At 38.7% G+C, this 27,014-nt stretch overlaps 1 protein-coding gene and 1 long non-coding RNA gene across 4 annotated transcripts; one reads left to right on the top strand and one right to left on the bottom strand.

Moving 5' to 3' along the window:
- Window positions 1–834: 834 nt before the first annotated feature.
- LOC127627854 (uncharacterized) lies at window positions 835–3,183 on the top strand. 2 transcript variants are annotated; one of them, XR_007968583.1, is made up of 5 exons: window positions 835–922; window positions 2,036–2,138; window positions 2,225–2,310; window positions 2,569–2,740; window positions 2,827–3,183. It is a non-coding gene; the product is annotated as an uncharacterized LOC127627854 (long non-coding RNA). The 2 variants fall into 2 exon arrangements; XR_007968582.1 differs by lacking the exons at window positions 835–922; window positions 2,225–2,310 and having other exon boundaries at window positions 1,993–2,138.
- Window positions 3,184–5,170: 1,987 nt separating this feature from the next.
- On the bottom strand, window positions 5,171–25,643 carry LOC127627839 (sia-alpha-2,3-Gal-beta-1,4-GlcNAc-R:alpha 2,8-sialyltransferase-like). Of its 2 annotated transcripts, XM_052104434.1 has the most exons (5): window positions 25,293–25,643; window positions 19,683–19,802; window positions 17,170–17,237; window positions 16,680–17,091; window positions 5,171–10,665 (listed from the first exon to the last, which is right to left on the bottom strand). In XM_052104434.1, the coding sequence occupies exons 1-5, from the start codon at window positions 25,448–25,450 to the stop codon at window positions 10,383–10,385; spliced, it is 1,041 nt and encodes a 346-aa protein (XP_051960394.1). In that variant the 5' UTR covers window positions 25,451–25,643; the 3' UTR covers window positions 5,171–10,382. The 2 variants fall into 2 exon arrangements, with proteins under 2 accessions (XP_051960394.1, XP_051960393.1); XM_052104433.1 differs by having other exon boundaries at window positions 16,680–17,237.
- Window positions 25,644–27,014: the final 1,371 nt, after the last annotated feature.

The following is a 27,014-nucleotide window of genomic DNA, read 5'->3' on the forward strand; positions in this document are numbered from 1 at the left end:
GCAACCTGGAGTTAAGTGCCTTACTCAAGGACACAATGGTGGTGGCCGTGGGGTTCGAACCAGCGACCTTCTGATTAACAGCCCTGTGCTTTAGCCACTACGCCACCACCACTTAGATGTTCACTTACATTCAAGAATTGTTGCTTTTCATAAAGCTGGAAAGGGTTATAACGTTGTCTTGAAGAGATTAGATGTTCATCTGTCCACAGTTGGACAAACTGTCTATAAATGGAGATGATTTAGTACTATAGGTACTCTCACTAGAAGTGGCCGTTAGATATTCATCTGTCCACAGTTGGACAAACTGTCTATAAATGGAGGTGATTTAGCACTATAGGTACTCTCACTAGAAGTGGCCGTTAGATGTTCATCTGTTCACAGTTAGACAAACTGTCTATAAATGGAGGTGATTTAGTACTATAGGTACTCTCACTAGAAGTGGCCGTTAGATATTCATCTGTCCACAGTTGGACAAACTGTCTATAAATGGAGGTGATTTAGTACTATAGGTACTCTCACTAGAAGTGGCCGTTAGATATTCATCTGTCCACAGTTAGACAAACTGTCTATAAATGGAGATGATTCAGTACTATAGGTACTCTCACTAGAAGTGGCCGTTAGATATTCATCTGTCCACAGTGAGACAAACTGTCTATAAATGGAGATGATTCAGTACTATAGGTACTCTCACTAGAAGTGGCCGTTAGATATTCATCTGTACACAGTTAGACAAACTGTCTATAAATGGAGATGATTCAGTACTATAGGTACTCTCACTAGAAGTGGCCGTTAGATATTCATCTGTACACAGTTAGACAAACTGTTTATAAATGGAGATGATTTAGTACTATAGGTACTCTCACTAGAAGTGGCCGTTAGATATTCATCTGTTCACAGTTAGACAAACTGTCTATAAATGGAGGTGATTTAGTACTATAGGTACTCTCACTAGATGTGGCCGTTAGATATTCATCTGTACACAGTTAGACAAACTGTCTATAAATGGAGATGATTCAGTACTATAGGTACTCTCACTAGAAGTGGCCGTTAGATATTCATCTGTCCACAGTGAGACAAACTGTCTATAAATGGAGATGATTCAGTACTATAGGTACTCTCACTAGAAGTGGCCGTTAGATATTCATCTGTACACAGTTAGACAAACTGTTTATAAATGGAGATGATTTAGTACTATAGGTACTCTCACTAGAAGTGGCCGTTAGATATTCATCTGTCCACAGTTAGACAAACAGTCTATAAATGGAGATGATTCAGTACTATAGGTACACTCACTAGAAGTGGCCGTTAGATATTCATCTGTACACAGTTAGACAAACTGTTTATAAATGGAGATGATTCAGTACTATAGGTACTCTCACTAGAAGTGGCCGTTAGATATTCATCTGTACACAGTTAGACAAACTGTTTATAAATGGAGATGATTTAGTACTATAGGTACTCTCACTAGAAGTGGCCGTTAGATATTCATCTGTCCACAGTTAGACAAACAGTCTATAAATGGAGATGATTCAGTACTATAGGTACTCTCACTAGAAGTGGCCGTTAGATATTCATCTGTACACAGTTAGACAAACTGTTTATAAATGGAGATGATTCAGTACTATAGGTACTCTCACTAGAAGTGGCCGTTAGATATTCATCTGTTCACAGTTAGACAAACTGTCTATAAATGGAGGTGATTTAGTACTATAGGTACTCTCACTAGAAGTGGCTGTTAGATGTTCATCTGTTCACAGTTAGACAAACTGTCTATAAATGGATTTAGTACTATAGGTACTCTCACTAGAAGTGGCCGTTAGATATTCATCTGTACACAGTTAGACAAACTGTATATAAATGGAGGTGATTTAGTACTATAGGTACTCTCACTAGAAGTGGCCGTTAGATGTTCATCTGTCCACAGTGAGACACACTGTCTATAAATGGAAATGATTTAGTACTATAGGTACTCTCACTAGAAGTGGCCGTTAGATATTCATCTGTCCACAGTGAGACAAACTGTCTATAAATGGAGATGATTTAGTACTATAGGTACTCTCACTAGAAGTGGCCGTTAGATATTCATCTGTTCACAGTTAGACAAACTGTCTATAAATGGAGATGATTTAGTACTATAGGTACTCTCACTAGAAGTGGCCGTTAGATATTCATCTGTCCACAGTGAGACAAACTGTCTATAAATGGAGATGATTTAGTACTATAGGTACTCTCACTAGAAGTGGCCGTTAGATATTCATCTGTTCACAGTTAGACAAACTGTCTATAAATGGAGATGATTTAGTACTATAGGTACTCTCACTAGAAGTGGCCGTTAGATATTCATCTGTCCACAGTTAGACAAACTGTCTATAAATGGAGGTGATTTAGTACTATAGGTACTCTCACTAGAAGTGGCCGTTAGATATTCATCTGTCCACAGTTAGACAAACTGTCTATAAATGGAGATGATTTAGTACTATAGGTACTCTCACTAGAAGTGGCCATTAGATATTCATCTGTCCACAGTTAGACAAACTGTCTATAAATGGAGATGATTTAGTACTATAGGTACTCTCACTAGAAGTGGCCGTTAGATATTCATCTGTCCACAGTTAGACAAACTGTCTATAAATGGAGATGATTTAGTACTATAGGTACTCTCACTAGAAGTGGCCGTTAGATATTCATCTGTTCACAGTTAGACAAACTGTCTATAAATGGAGATGATTTAGTACTATAGGTACTCTCACTAGAAGTGGCCGTTAGATATTCATCTGTCCACAGTTAGACAAACTGTCTATAAATGGAGGTGATTTAGTACTATAGGTACTCTCACTAGAAGTGGCCGTTAGATATTCATCTGTCCACAGTTAGACAAACTGTCTATAAATGGAGATGATTTAGTACTATAGGTACTCTCACTAGAAGTGGCCGTTAGATATTCATCTGTCCACAGTTAGACAAACTGTCTATAAATGGAGATGATTTAGTACTATAGGTACTCTCACTAGAAGTGGCCGTTAGATATTCATCTGTCCACAGTTAGACAAACTGTCTATAAATGGAGATGATTTAGTACTATAGGTACTCTCACTAGAAGTGGCCGTTAGATATTCATCTGTTCACAGTTAGACAAACTGTCTATAAATGGAGATGATTTAGTACTATAGGTACTCTCACTAGAAGTGGCCGTTAGATTATTCATCTGTTCACAGTTAGACAAACTGTTTAGAAATGGAGATGATTTAGTACTATAGGTACTCTCACTAGAAGTGGCCGTTAGATGTTCATCTGTCCACAGTTAGACAAACTGTCTATAAATGGAGGTGATTTAGTACTATAGGTACTCTCACTAGAAGTGGCCGTTAGATTATTCATCTGTCCACAGTTAGACAAACTGTCTATAAATGGAGATGATTTAGTACTATAGGTACTCTCACTAGAAGTGGCCGTTAATTATTCATCTGTCCACAGTTAGACAAACTGTCTATAAATGGAGACTATTTAGTACTATAGGTACTCTCACTAGAAGTGGCCGTTAATTATTCATCTGTCCACAGTTAGACAAACTGTCTATAAATGGAGATGATTTAGTACTATAGGTACTCTCACTAGAAGTGGCCGTTAATTATTCATCTGTCCACAGTTAGACAAACTGTCTATAAATGGAGGTGATTTAGTACTATAGGTACTCTCACTAGACGTGGCCGTCCAGACAAGATGACTCAAAGGGAACACCGCAGAATGCTCAATGAGGTAAAGAAGAACCATAGAGTGACAGATAAAGACTTGAAGGAATCATTGAAACTGGTGAACATCTCTGTTCATGAGTCTAGTATACAGAAAACATTAAACAGGTATGGTGTTCATGGCAGGACATCATGAAGGAAGCCGCTGCTTTAACAAGATATCCTACAGGATAATATCAGGATGGATGTGCACCAGCTGACGCTCAGTAGAATTTGGGTGATGCAACAGGACAATGACCCTAAACATCAAAGTAAATCCACTACAGAATGTCCTTAAAAAAAGAAAATGCACTTTTTGGAGTGTCCCAGTCAGAGCCCAGATCTTAACACAATAGAGATGCTGTGGAATGACCTCAAGAGAGCCGTTCACACCAGACTGAGCTGAAGCAGTTCTGTGAGGAAGAATGATCCCAAATTCCTTCTGAACATTGTGCGGGTTTAATCCGCCTCTACCAGAAACACTTGATTGAGGTTATTGCTGCCAAAGCAGGATCGACCAGTTATTATATCCAAGGGTTCACTTACTTTTTCCACAGCATTGTGAATGTTTAATGTGATGTGTTTGATAAAGACATGAAGGATTATAATAGTTTGTGTGTTGTTAGTTTAAGCACATTGTGTTTGTCTGTACTTGTGAATTAATGCAGAAATTCCAAAGGGTTCACATACTTTTTCTTGCCACTTATAATTAAGTTCACTTGACTGTGTTTATATAGAATGAACTGAACTATTTAAGGTAACTAGATGCAAGTAGATGAAACTCAGATTTGCTATTGAAATATTGTTTCTACTTGATAATTATAATTCAATTGATTCATATTTAGATGTGCAACAAAACAACATAAAATGCTACAAAACAGCCAACACCTAAAATAATGTTTAATAACAACTATTGAAATGCCTCCATAAGTTCCCTTTGAGCAAAGAAATATAATTAAATTATGGGTATTCCACATAGCCTTGATTTTGTGATAAAAGTCACACCCTTTCACCTGATGCCCCGAGTTGTTCCTGGCAGGCTTCTGTCCCTTAAAGGCTCTATGTGGTTAGGATAAGGCATGGGGGCGGGGTTAGGGCCTCTGCTGCCTGACAGGAACAATTCCAGGCACCTTTGTACAACGGTAATGTGCTCTCTGCATTGTGTTCAACTTGATATTTTATTTTAATTAATTATCAGTTTCTCTAGATTTACTATTTATAAGTTTGTGTTTGAGGAAAATTGACATTTTAGTTTGATTCTATAAAGTACTGACAACATTTCTGGCAAATGCCAAATAAATATATTGTCATTTAGAGCATTTATTAGCAGAAAAATGACACCTGATGAAAATAACAAAAAATACCTTTCTCTCTCTCTCTCTCTCTCTCTCTCTCTCTCTCTCGAGGTTTTCAGACCTCGAATAATGCAAAGAAAACAAGCTCATATTCATTTATTAATCAACACAATACTAATGTTTAACTCAGAGTTCAGAAGTCAATATTTGCTGGAATAATCCTGATTTTCAATCGCAGCTTTCATGCATCTTGGCATGCTCTCTGCCAGTCTTTCACATTGCTGTTGGGCGACTTTATGCCACTCCTCGTGCAAAAATTCAAGCGTCTCGTCTTTTTTTGATGGCTCGTGTGCATCCGTCTTCCTCTTGATCACATTTCAGAGGTTTTCAATGGGGGTTCGGGTCTGGAGATTGGGCTGACCATGACAGGGTCTTGAGCCGGTGCTCCTCCATCCACCCCTTGATTGACCCGCCGTGTGGCATGGAGCGTTGTCCTGCTGGAGAAACCAATCCTCAGAGTTTGGGAACATTATCAGAGCAGAAGGAAGCAAGTTTTCTTCCAGGATAACCTTGTACGCGTCTTGATTCATGCATCCTTCACAAAGACGAATCTGCACACTGAATATGGTATTTCTAAATAAACGTTGCACACACTCAGTAATAAACAAACAATCAACATGTGTTAATGACAATCACACATTCAGGAATACATCTGTGAACATAAAATGACACATTTGTCCCAATAAAGGAACACACTGTAAACCGACCCTACACTGCAAAAATATTTTCAATCAGTATTATTTTAAGGTTTGTACAAATCTAAACAACTTTAAAGAATACAAATAAAGAGGATGTTAGAGATAACGTCACCAAATAAACGGTGACCAAGGCTAACATTGTACATATCATCCACAAACATACAGGTTTGGAACACATGAGGGTGAGCAAATGATGAAACAATGCTCATTTTGGTTGAACAATCCCTTTAAGCATATTTAAATATGTTAGACATGTTTACTGGAAAACAAGACAAAAATAATGATTATGAACATTAATATTACTTAATTAGTTCTCCCAAAAATGTAAATTCAGTCATTGTTTATTCGCCCCTGTGTTGTTATAACACTTTACGTCTTTCTTTGTTTTTCTGAACACAAAGGGAGAAATTGTGAATAAATGTTGTGCTCAGTGATGTCATACATCTTCAAAAGAACTCAAAAGTATAATTCAGTAGTCTAATTAATTATTCATGAGACTCATGATTGTTATGAAAGTATAGGATAAGATTTGATGAGAAACTGAAATCTAATGTGTTATTTAGTGTAAATGTTACTGATCATTGATCTAACATGTGTTCATGATAGGACATGAGAGCAACAGTTCAAGCAGACCCCTCACGACATTGGGGCGTTCAAGCAAAAACACGTTTTGTTTATCTAAAATAGTGATATTGACAACAGAACACAATACAGCTGCACACAAAACAGAGAACAGAACTTACTAAACATGTCTGAAGAGTTTATAGTTGAAGTATTAATGCATTTCTATGCCCAGCCTTATTTTTTTGAAAGTTTTTGGACCGGTGTCAGTTTACAGTGGACGGAATTACACGCGCAATGCCGAAAATAGAAATCAAGTAATGGATAGAATGTCCCGTCGCTCGTCACGGCTGGGTAGGACAAAAACTCTGATTAACATAATAAATGTACCTTTTATTGTGTGTCGTTTGCCGTTGGGTTAGGACATGGTGTGACTGTGGCAGCCGGTAGCTCCTCTATGTTTCTCTTTGATATCTGAGTCCTCCATTCAAAATAGTAAGGCTGAGCACAGAAATGCATAAACTCTTCAGACATGTTTAGTAAGTTCTGTAAGGTTGTGTGTTCTGATTTTGTTTAGTTTTTTATTAGACTTCTGAATTATACTTTTGTGTCCTTTTGAAGCTTGAAGATGTGGTCACTATAAACCAACATGATCACACGTGAAGTCGGCACGATGTTTCTGATAGTTTCAGTACCCTAGGATTGGCGACTCTATACTTATCAGACATGTTTGCAGGGGTTTCAATGAGTTTACCTTTCCACCTTGCGTGATTGGTGGCGCGTTGCATCAGCTACATGGGAGACTAGGGTTCAAACCCAGGCAGTAACCACATTTGAATAGTCAATGCAGAGCATGATTCGTAAGTTTCACTTTTCCCTCTAGCATTGCTGTTTTACTCCACTAATGGTTAAGGTAAGGTTTGGGCGATAGAATCTATAAATATATGCTTTTCTCTTTATTGTATAACATCCTGTAAAGCGGAAAAAAACTTGCTTCGATACTAGCTTTTGGTGACCTCTCCTGGCCCATATGCCCTCCAACACTTACCGCTTTGGCCACTGGGGGCAGTGTTTCGAAATTTCAGTCAACGTATACCGATTTTGCCAAAAGAAAAGTCGGTCTACTCTTTCCGATTTCGCTGTGAGATCAGGCTGTCTAAACTGCCATTGTATGACATCACTAAGCACAGTTTTTTTTTCACATTTTCCCCCTTTGCATTAAGAAAAATAAAGTAAGTCATATACAGCCAAGGCCAAAAGTATTGAGAGTGACATACATTTTGTGTTTTGCAAAGATTACTGCTTCAGTATTTGTAGATTTTCACATACTGAAAAACAATTATAAGCATTTCATGAGTTTTAAAGGCTTTTATTAGCAAAAACACTCAATATATGCAAAGAGTCATTATTTACACTGTTGACGCTTGTTCTTCATAACCTCTGCAATTCACTCAGGCATGTTGGATATCAGCTTCTGGGCCATATCCGGACTGATGGCGATCCATTCTTGCCTTATTAGTGCTCGGAGTTGATCACAGTTTGTGCGGTTCTGTTTGTCCACTTGCCTTTTGTGGATTGACCACAGGTTCTCTATGGGATTAAGATCAGGGGAGTTGCCTGGCCACGGATCCAAAATTTCAATGTAATGATCTCCGAGCCTCTTCATTATCCCTCTTGCCTTGTGACATGGTGCTCCATCATGCTGGAAAATGCACGGATCATCACCAAATTGCTCCTGTATCGTTGGGAGAAGTTGCACTTGTAGGACGTTAGGATGCCATTCTTTATTCATGGACGTGTTTTTGTGCAGGATTGTGAGCGAGCCCACTCCCTGTGATGAAAAGCAACCCCCACATATAGATGGTCTCAGGATGCTTCACTGTTGGCACGACACAGGACTCATGGTAGCGTTCACCTTTTCTTCTCCGGACTATCAAATTTCCAGATGTCCCAAACAGTCAGAAGGGGGCTTCATCATGGAAAATAACTGTCAAATCCTTGTACTTCCTGCAGAATTTCAGTCTGTCCTTGATGTTTTTCTTGGAGAGAAGTGGCTTCTTTGCTGCCCTTCTTGACACCAGGCCATTGTCCAAAAGTCTTCGCCTCACTGTACTTGCAGATGCACTCACACCAACCTGCTGCCAATCTTGAGCTCTGCACTGGTGGTGACACGATTCTGTAGCTGACTCCTCAGGAGGAGACGGTCCTGGCGCTTGCTGGACACTCTGGGACGTCCTGAAGCCTTCTTCACTGCAGTTGAACCTCTCTCCTTGAAGTTCTTGATGATCCAGTAAATGGTTCTTTCAGGTGCAATATTCTTTGCAGCAATTTCCTTGCATGTGAGGCCATTTTGATGCAAAGCGATGATGGCTGCACGTCTTTCTTTAGAGGTAACCATTGCTAACATGAACACAATGATTGGAAGCACTTCTTCCCTCCTTTTATAGCATCAGTCTGCTCTTATAATCCAATCAGAATGATAGAGTGATGTCACCTGACTAGTACTCGTTCACACTATTCCAGGTGCTGCTGATATCATCAGTGAAATTATGTTAGCTGGTCATTTTGTGCCAGGACCAAAAAAACAGTGAAATTTGGGTTTTTGTGATATAGTTAATTTTTTGGGCCAATGAAGCATTTTGCAATTATTTAAAATGCATCTGATCACTCTGCACAATAATCTAGAAATAATGTGTATCAACACCACAATAACTGAAGCAGAAAACTTTGCGAAACACAACATTTATGTCACTGCCAATACTTTAGGCCACGGCTGTAGGGTTATAACAACACAGGGGTGAGTAAACCAATGACTGAATTTTCATTTTTGAGTGAACTATTCCTTTAATTAAAAACAATCATATTTAATAGCAGAATTTTTGGTGAAGAACTACACTACCCATAATGCTCTGAAAAGCCACCAATCAGAGAATCACGGACTACAAAGCACACGAAAAGTGCTCTGCAGCAACCGGCCACTCCCTTGATGCACTGTGAATGACGCAATCAAGTTGCTCTCAAAACTACTTATATACTTGTATATGTCTGGAAATTTTGCATTAAACTTTAAATCAATCTTTTTGATATTTTCCCAGTATTTGTAACTCAATGACATCATTCACAAAGCTTCATGGGATGGATTTTTGTCCGATTTTAATTATAATTTTTTTGCCTCAAATCAAAGTTTGTAATGTTGTGATGCACCTCGGAGATGGTTGGTTTGGTACATGGTGCACAACTCTGTTCTGGAGGATTTAAAGAAATCCCTATGGAAAAAACGAATGGGAAAAAAACTTCCAGAAAAAGTGGGTGGGCACTGTTGCGCTATATTAGTACAATCTGAATGATTGACACACCATGTGTCAAATTGCAATTCAACGATCTGATCAGAATGCCCAGAGCCTATTAACTGACTAAAAATAAAACCAAGACCAGACTTACTGTCTTTGGCATGCAGAAAGTAAGTGTAGAGTCCTCATTGTGACTATATACAAAACTAGATTCAGTAAGTGGCACTCGCACAAGTCACAGCCACGATTGAAGCGGTTTTAGCATGATGCTATTTTGTTGCCTTCTAAGTCGAAAAGCCCACCACTGATTCTCCATAATATTGTGGTCTCTAGATATGGCTCAAGACTTGTTTTATTGATCCAAACATTAACTATGAGCAACCGTTAATCAATTGAAGGATTATATTATGGCTAAACGTTGTGATACATCTCAGAGATTTGATATGCAGTATGTTCTTTAATGTTTGCATTATATATTCCGGCTATATTGTAACATGATGCATTTCTATACGCCTTTTGATATAGTCAATTGATTTGATAAACGCTCTGAGCACGCAGAACTCTCTTTTATATCACTGATGTCATCAATACGTGTCCTCTATCATTGATAACAGTAGTTACCAGTAATACTACAACTGAGCTCAATGTCGATAGTTGCAGTCGCCTCCCCCAAATCATGGCAAAGTCCATTAGCAAAAGCAAGCGACCCTGAATTCTGACCGCTGACCGGTTGAGCCTGACCTTTGCCCCCTAGGCGCAGTGGGAGAGGCTGAGTTTCAGGACGCCCTCCGTGTGCATTTTGAAGAGCAGTTTGAACTCGGTGGGCAGCTGGTGCGACTCTTGCCACTTGGTGGTGAACTTGGTGCCTTTCTTGTCGTAGTAATGATACGGCAGCTCTTTCCCCGTGTTTGGGTCCCAGCCGAAGGGCCAGAAGCCGTACAGATGGACCTGATCGCACAGAGACGAGGCCAGCGTGAACATCAGAATGCCGGTGCTCAAACGCTTCGGCGACAGCTGCTTGTTTTTCCAATACCTGCAGACGGACGAGAGAGAGGACATTTCTTTTTGGTTACATTGGACTGTTTGTAAAAAGTGAAGACATTTTCAGTTTTAGCTTTAATCGATATTTAAACAAGCACACAGAAAACGTATAAACAGATCTTTTGAAATGTTTGGGATGTAGTCCATTGGAAATAGGATGAACAAAATCAATACGTGTGTATTAGCTGACAAAGGCTTCAATTCTGTTGGCAGGTCGGTTGAGCGTTTGGGTGGACCTCACCAAGCCTTCTTTATTTCTTTTTTTGCATTACAGTAAATAAAATGTTATAGACTACATAAAATGGCTTGACGAGTGCTGTTTTCTTTCCTGTGTGAGAGGGACACATAACAGCAATTAGCCATGTTTTGCTATTACTAGTCATAAGCGGGTGGTATTATGGGGAGGGGCAATCTCATTCTACAAAACATTTGATTGGACACTTATATAAACCTCTAAAAGTCTTCAAAAGTTCCTGGAGTATCAAGAGACTTATAAGTTGTACATTTTAAATGTGTTTATGCACTGCAAGTTTACTTGTAGGAGTACACCACAATAAAGATGTGAGCATGAAAGCTAATAAATATGGATTTCTTACAATTCTCTGTTTTGATTTTGTGGCTAAATGTGACTCACTTATTTAGGCAGCCATTTAAATCCATAAAGTTTTTTGCACATCTAACATGGTAATAACATGTTTTTTGCACATCTAACATGGCAATACCATGTTTTATGCACATCTAACATGGAAATACCATGTTATTTGCACATCTAACATGGTAATAACATGTTTTTTGCACATCTAACATGGTAATAACATGTTTTTTGCACATCTAACATGGTAATAACATGTTTTATGCACATCTAACATGGAAATACCATGTTATTTGCACATCTAACATGGTAATAACATGTTTTTTGCACATCTAACATGGCAATACCATGTTTTATGCACATCTAACATGGAAATAACATGTTTTTTGCACATCTAACATGGTAATAACATGTTTTATGCACATCTAACATGGAAATACCATGTTATTTGCACATCTAACATGGTAATAACATGTTTTTTGCACATCTAACATGGCAATACCATGTTTTATGCACATCTAACATGGAAATAACATGTTTTTTGCACATCTAACATGGAAATAACATGTTTTTTGCACATCTAACATGGAAATAACATGTTTTTGCACATCTAACATGACAATAACATGTTTTTTGCACATCTAATATGGCAATAACATGTTTTTTGCACATCTAACATGGCAATACCATGTTTTTGCACATCTAACATGGTAATAACATGTTTTTTGCACATCTAACATGGTAATAACATGTTTTTTGCACATCTAACATGGAAATACCATGTTTTTGCACATCTAACATGGTAATAACATGTTTTTTGCACATCTAACATGGTAATAACATGTTTTTGCACATCTAACATGGCAATACCATGTTTTTTTGCACATCTAACATGGTAATAACATGTTTTTGCACATCTAACATGGTAATAACATGTTTTTGCACTTCTAACATGGAAATACCATGTTTTTGCACTTCTAACATGGTAATAACATGTTTTTGCACATCTAACATGGTAATAACATGTTTTTGCACATCTAACATGGTAATAACATGTTTTTGCACTTCTAACATGGTAATAACATGTTTTTTAAGCTTTTCCATGGTAATAACATGTTTTTGCACATCTAACATGGTAATAACATGTTTTTTTAAGCTTTTCCATGGTAATAATATGTTTTTGCACATCTAACATGGTAATAACATGTTTTTTTAAGCTTTTCCATGGTAATAACATGTTTTTGCACATCTAACATGGTAATAACATGTTTTTGCACTTCTAACATGGTAATAACATGTTTTTTAAGCTTTTCCATGGTAATAACATGTTTTTGCACATCTAACATGGTAATAACATGTTTTTTAAGCTTTTCCATGGTAATAACATGTTTTTGCACATCTAACATGGTAATAACATGTTTTTTTAAGCTTTTCCATGGTAATAACATGTTTTTGCACATCTAACATGATAATAACATGTTTTTTAAGCTTTTCCATGGTAATAACATGTTTTTGCACATCTAACATGGTAATAACATGTTTTTTAAGCTTTTCCATGGTAATAACATGTTTTTGCACATCTAACATGGTAATAACATGTTTTTTAAGCTTTTCCATGGTAATAACATGTTTTTGCACATCTAACATGGTAATAACATGTTTTTTAAGCTTTTCCATGGTAATAACATGTTTTTGCACATCTAACATGGTAATAACATGTTTTTTTAAGCTTTTCCATGGTAATAACATGTTTTTGCACATCTAACATGGTAATAACATGTTTTTTTTTATGTATTATAGTTATACCATTTTTTGCACACATATTTTGGGAATACCACATTTTTATATTGGTATTATGTCCTGCAAAAACTATTATCAAAAACTTACCGAACAGAAAAGTTGCACATGCTCATGTTCATCATGAAATAGGACAAATGTGCTTAAATTGCATGTTTACAGTAAATGGCAGTAAGCCAGTGCACATTAAACAGTAGTTACCCATAAACCTCCGGGACACAAAGCTCATGTACCTCACCTAAAGTGGCTTATGTGTTTGCAGTAAAAATGTGACATGGAAAAAAACAGCACATCCGTGAAGGTCAGTAGCCTTGTGTAAGTGGGGTCCGGCACTAGAGTTTTGCTCAGAGCAAGGTTAGTTCACCCACCATCTCTAATACAATAAACTCTGCTGGTGAACCCAAAGAGAGAGAGAGAGCGTGAGAGAGCGAGTGAGAGAGAGAGAGAGAGAGAGAGAGAGAGCAAGAGAGAGCAGAGAGAGAGAGAGAGAGAGAGCAAGAGAAAGAGAGAGAGAGCGAGATCAAGAGAGAGAGAGAGAGAGCAAGCGAGAGCGATAGAGCTAGAGAGAGAGCGAGAGAGAGAGCTAGAGAGAGCGCGAGAGAGAGCAAGATAGAGAGAGAGAGCGAGTGAGCGAGATCGAGAGAGAGAGCAAGCGAGAGCGATAGAGTTAGAGAGAGAGCAAGAAAGAGAGAGAGAGAGAGACCAGGTATTCCAAAACATAGTGAGCTGCCTTTCCTACTTAGGCAGCTGTCTTCTAAGGGCACATCAACACTAATCCATTTTTGTCTGAAAACTCTGTTTTCAGTCTCCTAACGACATAATCTTACAAACTATGCGGGTATGAAGAGCGTTTCGAAAATGCCCCTTTTCGGCTGAGGGGCAGACTGGACTGGCCAAAACTAGGCGTCTTACAAGGCATCATCATGTTGCTGCCACCTTTTAGAACAGCGTTCTTATCAAGAAGGGCCCATGATGCCTTCGAATGCTTAAGGACGCTCACTAGGTTTGGGAACTAATGTGTTCTGGCTTTGGCTTGTGTATGGATGTCGGTCCATGTCCTGTATAATGTGCTGCCGTGTTTAAACAGAATATCTTTTAAAGCTTCTTATGGAGCCTGTGAGCCTCTTACAGGGTTAATTCTGTCAGAGCGGAGCAGAACGGACTGTGTTTAATGGGATTGCAGAAGATTACAGGACAACAGATCACATCTAATGGTCTGATGGGTTAAAATCCAGTACAGAGACACCAACTCTCTCTCTCTGTGTTCACTTAGAGAGGCAAAAATAATCTCATCTTTTACTTCCTTTCAATATTCTTCATCTCCCTGACAACCATGTTTCATGTATTTCCTGTCAGGCAACTACAGTGAGGCACAGTGACAGTATCAGGTGGTAATTCAATGGTGATATGGGGACCATATGTATATGCCATGGTACTTACATGCAACTCAAAGGTACTTCAAAGAACACCGTGATACATGTCCAAAAAAGCATGGTATAGTATCATGGTAATATTATGTTTTTTGGACATGTACCATGATTATATCACAGTTTTGGACATGTACCATGGTATTACCTTGTTTTATTCCATACATGTATAATGGTATATATCATGTTTTGGGACATGTACTTTGGTAGTACCATACCTTTGGGACATGTACTGGAAAAAAAAAATTTTTGGGATATGTACCATGGTATTACCTTGTTTTTTCCCGCACACATGGCAATATCATGTTTTTGGGACATGTACTTTGGTAGTACCATACCTTTGGGACATGTACTATGGTAATACCAATTTTTGGGATATGTACCATGGTATTACCTTGTTTTTTCCTGCACATGTATCATGGCAATATCATGTTTTTGGGACATGTACTTTGGTAGTACCACTTTTTGGGACATGTACCCTTGTAATACCACAGCTTTGTACATGTACTATTTTTTGGACATGTAACAAGGTAATGCCATGCTTTTGGGCCACTTACTATGGTAATGGCATTTTTTGGGACATGTACCATGATTATATCACAGTTAGTACCACAGTTAGTTTTATTCCATACATGTATAATGGTATATATCATGTTTTGGGACATGTACTTTGGTAGTACCATACCTTTGGGACATGTACTATGGAAAAAAAAAATTTTTGGGATATGTACCATGGTATTACCTTGTTTTTTCCGCACATGTATAATGGTAATATCATGTTTTTTGACATGTACTTTGGTAGTACCATACCTTTGGGACATGTAATATGGTAAAACAAATTTTTTGGGACATGTACCCATGATTATATCACAGTTCTGGACATGTACTATGGTAATACATAAATGTTTTTGTTTTTACACATGTATCATAGTAATATCAAGTTTTTTGGACATGTACTTTGGTAGTACCATACCTTTGGGACATGTAATATGGTAAAAAAATTTTTTTGGGACATGTACCCTTGTAATACAACAGTTTTGTACATGTACAATTTTTTGGACATGTAACAAGATAATGCCATTTTTTGGGACATGTACCATGATTATATCACAGTTCTGGACATGTACTATGGTAATACATACATGTTTTTGTTTTTACACATGTATCATGGTAATATCATGTTTTTTGGACATGCACTTTGGTAGTACCACTTTTTGGGACATGTAGTATGGTACAAACCATTTTTTGGGACATGTACCATTTTTTGGACATGTAATATGGTAAAAACCATTTTTTGGGACATGTAGTATGGTAATACCACTTTTTGGGACATGTACCCTTGTAATACCACAGTTTTGTACATGTACTATTTTTTGGACATGTAACAAGGTAATGCCATGTTTTGGGACATGTACCATGATTATATCACAGTTTTGGACATGTACCATGGTATTACCTTGTTTTTCCCGCACATGTATAATGGTAATATCATGTTTTTTGGACATGTACTTTGGTAGTACCACTTTTTGGGACATGTAATATGGTAAAAACCATTTTTTGGGACATGTAATATGGTAATACCACTTTTTGGGACATGTACTATTTTTTGAACATGTAACAAGGTAATGCCATGCTTTTGGGTCACTTACTATGGTAATGGCATGTTTTGGGACATGTAACAAGGCAATACCATGTTATTCCGCACATGTATAATGGTAATATCATGTTTTTGGACATGTACTTTGGTAGAACCATACCTTTGGGACATGTAATTTGGTAATACCACTTTTTGGGACATGTAATATGGTAAAAAAAAAAATTGGGACATGTAATATGGTAATACCACAGTTCTGGACATGTACTATGGTAATACTTTTTTTTTGTTTTTACACATGTATCATGGTAATATCATGTTTTTTGGACATGCACTTTGGTAGTACCACTTTTTGGGACATGTACCATTTTTTGGACATGCACTTTGGTAGTACCACTTTTTGGGACATGTACCATTTTTTGGACATGTAACAAGGTAATGCCATGTTTTGGGACATGTACCATGATTATATCCCAGTTTTGAACATGTACCATGGTATTACCTTGTTTTTCCACACATGTTTCATGGTAATATCATGTTTTTTGGACATGACCAATGGTCATACTATTGGCAGGCAGGTGTACAGAAGCTCTCACCTGTTCACATACTGCATAATGTTTCCCGGCCAGGCTAACTGCACTTTGAGCTGGCCCTTGTGCTCTACGAAGAAGTCTACGAGGGTGCGTGTGACAGTGGCTGACGTGTGTAAGAAAAACGCAGGAATCCAAAGTATGGCTCCGTCTAGTTTCTTCAAACTCAAGAAGAAATTGTTCCTGTCTTGGATGGTCAGGAGGTTGTTGTAGTATTTCTCCAGAATGCTGGGGTTGAAGGTCGTGAGGTTGGTCCGACACCCCACATCTTTACGGAAGACTTCAGTGGGCGCGAAGTTGCAGCGGAAGACAAAGTCATACTTGTCGATTTCGGGACCGCAGCGGCTGCTGGTGAGAATTCCACTGTTCCCTACGACAGCACAGGTGTTGTAGCGCTTGTTGGGGATGGGAGAAGAATCTGGAAGCAGAGACCTGAGGTTCTTACCAATGGAGAAGACATATTTATGACTCGAGTAGTCGTAGTGCATTAACTGACCCACACGTACGCTGCTCTTGGTTAGGGTGAAGTTGTGTGGTACGTCAATGTATTGGGCGATCTCTTTACTGGAAAACAGGAGAGAAGACAGAAGCAACAACATCAGAATGAAAAGAATGAGACAGAATCAGAGTGAATCAAACTGAACTCAATCACAAAACGAACAGCTTAAAGAGTTGGGATATTGGACTGCTGTGCCCCACCAAAGTTTGCACCGTCATGTACATGGTAATATCGTGTTTTTGTACATGTACTATGGTCATGTCATGATTTTTTGGACATGTACCCTGGAAATATCATGATTTTGGGACATTTAACATTGAAATGCTATGTTTTTGTACTTGTACTATGGTAATACCATTTGTTAGTTTTGGCCATGCACCACTGTAATACCATGTTTTATGGCCATGCACCATTGTAATACCATGTTTTTGGCCATGCACCATTGTAATACCATGTTTTATGGCCATGCACCATTGTAATACCATGTTTTATGGCCATGCACCATTGTAATACCATGTTTTATGGTCATGCACCACTGTAATACCATGTTTTATGGCCATGCACCATTGTAATACCATGTTTTATGGCCATGCACCATTGTAATACCATGTTTTATGGCCATGCACCATTGTAATACCATGTTTTATGGTCATGCACCATTGTAATACCATGTTTTATGGCCATGCACCATTGTAATACCATGTTTTATGGCCATGCACCATTGTAATACCATGTTTTTGGCCATGCACCATGGTAATACCATGTTTTATGGCCATGCACCATTGTAATACCATGTTTTATGGCCATGCACCATGGTAATACCATGTTTTATGGCCATGCACCATTGTAATACCATGTTTTATGGCCATGCACCATTGTAATACCATGTTTTATGGCCATGCACCATGGTAATACCATGTTTTATGGCCATGCACCATTGTAATACCATGTTTTATGGCCATGCACCATTGTAATACCATGTTTTTGGCCATGCACCATTGTAATACCATGTTTTATGGCCATGCACCATTGTAATACCATGTTTTATGGCCATGCACCATTGTAATACCATGTTTTATGGCCATGCACCATTGTAATACCATGTTTTATGGCCATGCACCATTGTAATACCATGTTTTATGGCCATGCACCATGGTAATACCATGTTTTATGGCCATGCACCATTGTAATACCATGTTTTATGGCCATGCACCATTGTAATACCATGTTTTTGGCCATGCACCATTGTAATACCATGTTTTATGGCCATGCACCATGGTAATACCATGTTTTATGGCCATGCACCATTGTAATACCATGTTTTATGGCCATGCACCATTGTAATACCATGTTTTTGGCCATGCACCATTGTAATACCATGTTTTATGGCCATGCACCATGGTAATACCATGTTTTATGGCCATGCACCATTGTAATACCATGTTTTATGGCCATGCACCATTGTAATACCATGTTTTATGGCCATGCACCATTGTAATACCATGTTTTATGGCCATGCACCATTGTAATACCATGTTTTATGGCCATGCACCATTGTAATACCATGTTTTATGGCCATGCACCATTGTAATACCATGTTTTATGGCCATGCACCATGGTAATACCATGTTTTATGGCCATGCACCATTGTAATACCATGTTTTATGGCCATGCACCATTGTAATACCATGTTTTTGGCCATGCACCATTGTAATACCATGTTTTATGGCCATGCACCATGGTAATACCATGTTTTATGGCCATGCACCATTGTAATACCATGTTTTATGGCCATGCACCATGTATAAGTAATACCATGTTTTATGGCCATGCACCATTGTAATACCATGTTTTATGGCCATGCACCATTGTAATACCATGTTTTTGGCCATGATGCACCATTGTAATACCATGTTTTATGGCCATGCACCATGGTAATACCATGTTTTATGGCCATGCACCATTGTAATACCATGTTTTATGGCCATGCACCATTGTAATACCATGTTTTTTGGTCATGCACCATTGTAATACCATGTTTTATGGCCATGCACCATTGTAATACCATGTTTTATGGCCATGCACCATTGTAATACCATGTTTTATGGCCATGCACCATTGTAATACCATGTTTTATGGTCATGCACCATTGTAATACCATGTTTTTTGGTCATGCACCATTGTAATACCATGCTTTATAATTGTTTTGGATATGTACAATTTGTCTTTCTTTTAATTAAATTCCATCTAAATTTTATGGTCATATTAAGATATTTATATATTTAAAATGTCACTAAATTGTTCAGATACTTTCTGGGGACAATGTATCTGTCACCCTAAAAATAGCATCTAAAATCTATTAGTGTTATGTATATTTTTATACATTTCCAACATCTAGAGAATTAGAGAGGTAAAATTCAATATAACAGCTTTGTCAGTATTCAGACATGTTACATCTAAGATTAAAATACTCCACTACTGGCACTACTGCTTGATTACGAGATGTTCACCTTTGCTCTAAATAAGCGGTCTTGTTAAACTTCCACTTGTTGGACTCTTGTAGATTCTCGTTGAGCGCGGCATTCAGCGACGAGAACGCTGGATCCAAAAACTTCATCGCCAGCTGGGACCTGACGGGAAGATGGACAGATAGAGGAAATGAGACACAGAAAAAAACAAGCAATGTTTCTGTTCCACTTCACAGGAAGGCCCGGTCCTGATGTCCTGCTGATGGCAGCGCAGCTGAAAGTGCTTCCAATCAATTCTGACCCATCCAGCCCCCTGTCAGTCACCCCTGCCTGCGGCGCTCAATGCCTGCTCTAATTAAACAGCCTCTTTTAGACTCAACGCCTGCTCGTTTTCTCACTCTCATTTGTTAAAGCTTGTTCCGTTTCATTAACAAAGATATTTGAGTCTGGTTTACTGCCTCAGAGGTCAAAGCGTTGTGTTGGGTTCCAGCTCAAGTCACATTGAATATTACAGATTAGAGAAACTCAATCAATTAATGGACGGACTGATCAGATTTTAAGCAAGCTTATCTTGTTGATGTCAGATATATCTGTTTTTTGGTACATTTTTCAAATGGCTGAGATAATGTTGTACGACTCTGGCAAACGACTCCATTTGGTGCCGATGCTGGTGCAGAAATTACACACGTCACCTAGAACATGCAACATCGGCAGATGAATGACACTGAACCAGGCTTTCAGCAACACAATTAGGAATCTACATCATTTCCCTCCCTGGATTGGACCATTTTTGTCCATTTTGCTTCAAATAATGCAACTGAAATGAGCTGAGGAAGTTATTTCAATTGTAATACCATGTTTTATGGCCATGCACCATTGTAATACCATGTTTTATGGCCATGCACCATTGTAATACCATGTTTTATGGCCATGAACCATTGGAATACCATGTTTTATGGTCATGCACCATTGGAATACCATGTTTTTGGCCATGCACCATTGTAATACCATGTTTTATGGCCATGCACCATTGGAATACCATGTTTTTGGCCATGCACCATTGTAATACCATGTTTTATGGCCATGCACCATTGGAATACCATGTTTTATGGCCATGCACCATTGTAATACCATGTTTTATGGCCATGCACCATTGTAATACCATGTTTTATGGCCATGCACCATTGTAATACCATGGTTTATGGCCATGCACCATTGTAATACCATGTTTTATGGCCATGCACCATTGTAATACCATGTTTTATGGCCATGCACCATTGTAATACCATGTTTTATGGCCATGCACCATTGTAATACCATGTTTTTGGCCATGCACCATTGTAATACCATGTTTTATGGCCATGCACCATTGTAATACCATGGTTTATGGCCATGCACCATTGTAATACCATGTTTTTGGCCATGCACCATTGTAATACCATGGTTTATGGCCATGCACCATTGTAATACCATGTTTTATGGTCATGCACCATTGGAATACCATGTTTTTGGCCATGCACCATTGTAATACCATGTTTTTGGCCATGCACCATTGTAATACCATGTTTTATGGCCATGCACCATTGTAATACCATGTTTTTGGCCATGCACCATTGTAATACCATGTTTATGGCCATGCACCATTGTAATACCATGTTTTATGGCCATGCACCATTGTAATACCATGTTTTATGGCCATGCACCATTGTAATACCATGTTTTATGGCCATGAACCATTGGAATACCATGTTTTATGGTCATGCACCATTGGAATACCATGTTTTTGGCCATGCACCATTGTAATACCATGTTTTATGGCCATGCACCATTGGAATACCATGTTTTTGGCCATGCACCATTGTAATACCATGTTTTATGGCCATGCACCATTGGAATACCATGTTTTATGGCCATGCACCATTGTAATACCATGTTTTATGGCCATGCACCATTGGAATACCATGTTTTATGGCCATGCACCATTGTAATACCATGGTTTATGGCCATGCACCATTGTAATACCATGTTTTTGGCCATGCACCATTGTAATACCATGTTTTATGGTCATGCACCATTGTAATACCATGTTTTATGGTCATGCACCATTGTAATACCATGTTTTTGGCCATGCACCATTGTAATACCATGTTTTATGGCCATGCACCATTGTAATACCATGTTTTATGGCCATGCACCATTGTAATACCATGTTTTATGGCCATGCACCATTGTAATACCATGTTTTATGGCCATGCACCATTGTAATACCATGTTTTATGGCCATGCACCATTGTAATACCATGTTTTATGGTCATGCACCATTGGAATACCATGTTTTATGGCCATGCACCATTGTAATACCATGTTTTATGGCCATGCACCATTGTAATACCATGTTTTATGGCCATGCACCATTGTAATACCATGTTTTATGGCCATGCACCATTGTAATACCATGTTTTATGGCCATGCACCATTGTAATACCATGTTTTATGGCCATGCACCATTGTAATACCATGTTTTATGGCCATGCACCATTGTAATACCATGTTTTATGGCCATGCACCATTGTAATACCATGTTTTATGGCCATGCACCATTGTAATACCATGTTTTATGGCCATGCACCATTGTAATACCATGTTTTATGGCCATGCACCATTGTAATACCATGTTTTATGGCCATGCACCATTGTAATACCATGTTTTATGGCCATGCACCATTGTAATACCATGTTTTATGGCCATGCACCATTGTAATACCATGTTTTATGGCCATGCACCATTGTAATACCATGTTTTATGGCCATACACCATTGTAATACCATGTTTTATGGCCATGCACCATTGTAATACCATGTTTTATGGCCATGCACCATTGTAATACCATGTTTTATGGCCATGCACCATTGTAATACCATGTTTTATGGCCATGCACCATTGTAATACCATGTTTTATGGCCATGCACCATTGTAATACCATGTTTTATGGCCATGCACCATTGTAATACCATGTTTTATGGCCATGCACCATTGTAATACCATGTTTTATGGCCATGCACCATTGTAATACCATGTTTTATGGCCATGCACCATTGTAATACCATGTTTTATGGCCATGCACCATTGTAATACCATGTTTTATGGCCATGCACCATTGTAATACCATGTTTTATGGCCATGCACCATTGTAATACCATGTTTTATGGCCATGCACCATTGTAATACCATGTTTTATGGCCATGCACCATTGTAATACCATGTTTTTGGCCATGCACCATTGTAATACCATGGTTTATGGCCATACACCATTGTAATACCATGTTTTATGGCCATGCACCATTGTAATACCATGTTTTATGGTCATGCACCATTGGAATACCATGTTTTTGGCCATGCACCATTGTAATACCATGTTTATGTTTTATGGCCATGCACCATTGTAATACCATGTTTTATGGCCATACACCATTGTAATACCATGTTTTATGGTCATGCACCATTGTAATACCATGTTTTATGGTCATGCACCATTGTAATACCATGTTTTATGGTCATGCACCATTGTAATACCATGTTTTATGGCCATGCACCATTGTAATACCATGTTTTATGGCCATGCACCATTGTAATACCATGTTTTATGGCCATGCACCATTGTAATACCATGTTTTATGGCCATGCACCATTGTAATACCATGTTTTATGGCCATGCACCATTGTAATACCATGTTTTATGGCCATGCACCATTGTAATACCAGTTTTTAAGCAAGCTTATCTTGTTGATGTCAGATATATCTATTTTTTGGTAGATTTTTCAAATGGCTGAGATAATGTTGTACGACTCTGGCAAACGACATTTGGTGCCGATGCTGGTGCAGAAATTACACACGTCACCTAGAACATGCAACATCGGCAGATGAATGACACTGAACCAGGCTTTCAGCAACACAATTAGGAATCTACATCATTTCCCTCCCTGGATTGGACCATTTTTTCCATTTTGCTTCAAATAACACAACTGAAATGAGCTGAGGAAGTCATTTCAATCCTGTATAGGTAAAATTCAGAACTCCTAATTAAAATCAAGCTGTTTTTTTTTCCAAAAATGAAATGGTTTAAACTTTAATTGGAATACATCTGAATGCAATTCTGCCCCTTTTGGCATATTCTCTCATTAGTGGAAGTAGTTCAGGTGACTCGTAGTTCACTAATTGGTAAAGTAAACCAGTGGTGCTGAATACCCTCCCCCCCCCAACCCCCCAACCCATACTTTCTGAAAGAGCACTTTTGATCAAAATATCTCTCGCTATGTAACCTTGGCTGGACTGAAAGCGTTCAGATTACTGACTGAAATGAAACTGCCACAAGAGTAAATCAGGACCAAGGACAGCGCTCAAGTCTCCAGTCCAGAGCCGGAGTTTAACGGCAAGATCCTTGAGCTTCAAAGACTTCAAACAACAACAAAACTAAACGCTTCAATCACAATTTATCCTGCTCATCTTACAATGTATTTACATAAGTAATACCAATGAACATGTGATTTTGTGGTACCAGACTTGATAAACACATTGTTATTACCAGTGTTTGCTAAGGCAGCCATCACTATAACTATCATTTGGGGGTTTTCAAAAGTATTAAACTTTGGCATGTAACTTGTCACACACTGTTTGTGTTACAGAGACAAAATGTCATAGAAACTTGGGGTTGCGCTCTTTGGACTGGGGCACCCAAAATACCCTAGCAACCATCCGACAATGCCATAGAATCCTCTTAGCAACATAGCAACTTCTCAGAACACCTTATCAACTGCATAGCAACACCTCGACAACACTAGCCTTGTTTTTGTTTATAATGATTCATATAGTAGAAGAAATTCAACTGATGGAGGAAGAGAAAATATGTACATACACACACACATATATATATACGTATGAAATTACATTTAACATATATAATATATACAGTATATTATATGTACATAGATATACATATAAAGTATATTTGAACTTACATATACAGTACATTATATATACACTGCACAGTATGTACTGTATAAACACTGTATATAATAAAATATATATGTATATAATTAATAGAATAGAATAACGTATATAGCATTATATAATAACAGAACATAGAGTATATGAACAAAAATATATGCACTAATGGGACATATGCTGTATGCTCATATATAATAGAACATGTATGTGTGTACGTACGTGTATTATATATATATATGTGTGTGTGTGTGTGTGTGTGTGTGTGTGTGTGTGAGAGAGTAATACTATAAAAGAATAAAACAGACTAGTGAAGACTGACATGTATAGATGAATACATCCTGCTGACTGAAATCATTACTCAGCGAAATATGAGCATGTAGGTTATTTTTCAGGCTCATAAGCTGGGACTGAACTGCGCATGCGCACTGAGCATCACGACAGAAGGACTAGAGGCCTTTCCAAAACTCCCCGTACCTCAGTCTGACTGTCTGAGTGATTCAAAATGATGACATTACACCCCTCCCCACACATTTATTCATCTACATGCAGGCCTATATCTTCAGTCGTGTGCATAAGAGACGCTTACAGACGTAAACACCCACAATATGACATTATTAATGAGCAGCTGTGATCACATGTTTACTTACCCAAACCCCGCATGAAACATCCGCGGGCCGCCGGCGTTGGCGTATTTCGAGGCGGTGAAGATGAAGTCTTTCTTTATGGACACGTAACTGATGAGTGATAAGATGAGCAGAGCGACGCTGAACATCACCAGACCCAAAACACTGACCACCCGAACCATCTCAGCCCGCAACGCACGCGACTTACACACGGAGAACAGACATGATGATGATGATCAGAGATGCGCCGGACTCTCATCAGCACCAGCCGCGGCCATGACGGATCTCTGTGTAATATCTGCGTTCAGGTTAAAACATCGCCGGCCACATTCAGGCTGTTTCTGTCACATGCATCGACACAAGCTGATATTTAAAGGAGACTCGACCCTATTCAGAGAAACGCAATAAACCAGTGAGCGCAGACGGAGGTGCGGAAGTGATCCTCCTGTTCACTGCAAACACATCAATCTGCAAAACCATCATTATAGTGGCTATAACAAATATTTGCTGCTATTTTATAACATTTTACTATAGCATTATTATGCAATCATACTATTAATCAAATGTAAAAAAAAAATAATTGTCAAAAATATTCGATAATATATTGAATATTGTATTTTATATATATATATATATATATTACATAACAGATGTTATAATAATCATATTTTGAATTTTATATATTTTTTCTTATTTATAATATATTAGGCTATACATAAGCCGATCAGCCACAACATTAGAACCACCTGCCTAATATTGTGTAGGTCCCCCTCGTGCCACCAAAACAGCGCCAATCCGCAATTCTGAGATTATATTCTTACATTTACATTTATGCATTTGGCAGACGCTTTTATCCAAAGCGACTTACAGTGCACTTATTACAGGGACAATCCCCCCGGAGCAACCTGGAGTTAAGTGTCTTGCTCAAGTACACAATGGTGGTGGCTGTGGGGATCGAACCAGCAACCTTCTGATTACCAGCTCAGCGCTTTAGCCCACTACGCCACCACCACTCCATCACAATTGTACAGAGCGGTGATCCGAGTTACCGTAGACCAGTCTGACCATTCTCTGTTGACCTCTCTCATCAATAAGACGTTTCCGTCCGCAGAACTGCCGCTCACTGGATGTTTTTGGTTTTTGGCACCATTCTGAGTAAATTCTAGAGACTGTTGTATGCAGGGCTGGACTGGTAATCTGGCATACCGGGCATTTTCCCGGTGGGCCGACGCACTTTGGGGCCGATCATGGGGGGACTGGTCATCGGGAGAACCGAGCGGGCCACCATAAGCTAAAATGAGCCGCCCCGTTATGCAGAACAGACCACAAAATGGCACCGCAATATGCAGGAAAGGGCAGCGAACGCCCCCCGCCCAACTTTTGGGCTAGTTGCTATGTAAAAACCCGGGACCATTTCTCTGAAAATCCCAGAAATACTCAAACCAGCCCGTCTGGCACCAACAATCATGCCACGCTCCAAATCACCGAGATCGCATTTTTCTCCATTCTGATGGTTGATGTGAACATTACCTGAAGCTCCTGACCCGCATCTACCTCAATGCACTGCTGCCACACGATTGGCTGATTAGATGACCGTACGGATGATTGTTGGTGCCAGACGGGCTGGTTTGAGTATTTCAGTAACTGCTGATCTCCTGGGATGCTCACATATATATATATATATCTATATATCAACTCACTCAACCGTACAGTGAGTCACAGACGAGACGTTGAGTTGGAAATGAC

Source organism: Xyrauchen texanus, chromosome 34 (genome assembly GCF_025860055.1).
Source record: "Xyrauchen texanus isolate HMW12.3.18 chromosome 34, RBS_HiC_50CHRs, whole genome shotgun sequence".
NCBI lineage: Eukaryota > Metazoa > Chordata > Actinopteri > Cypriniformes > Catostomidae > Xyrauchen > Xyrauchen texanus.

Bases quoted from the DNA above. Each gene is read 5' to 3' on its own strand.
- LOC127627839 (XM_052104433.1), bottom strand. From the start codon at position 25,450: ATGGTTCGGGTGGTCAGTGTTTTGGGTCTGGTGATGTTCAGCGTCGCT. The intron at 19,803-25,292 runs GTAAGTAAACAT...TCTTCCCGTCAG, and splicing joins ATGTTTCATGCGGGGTTTGG to GTCCCAGCTGGCGATGAAGT. The intron at 10,666-16,679 runs GTGAGAGCTTCT...GTCCGTCTGCAG, and splicing joins ATTATGCAGTATGTGAACAG to GTATTGGAAAAACAAGCAGC.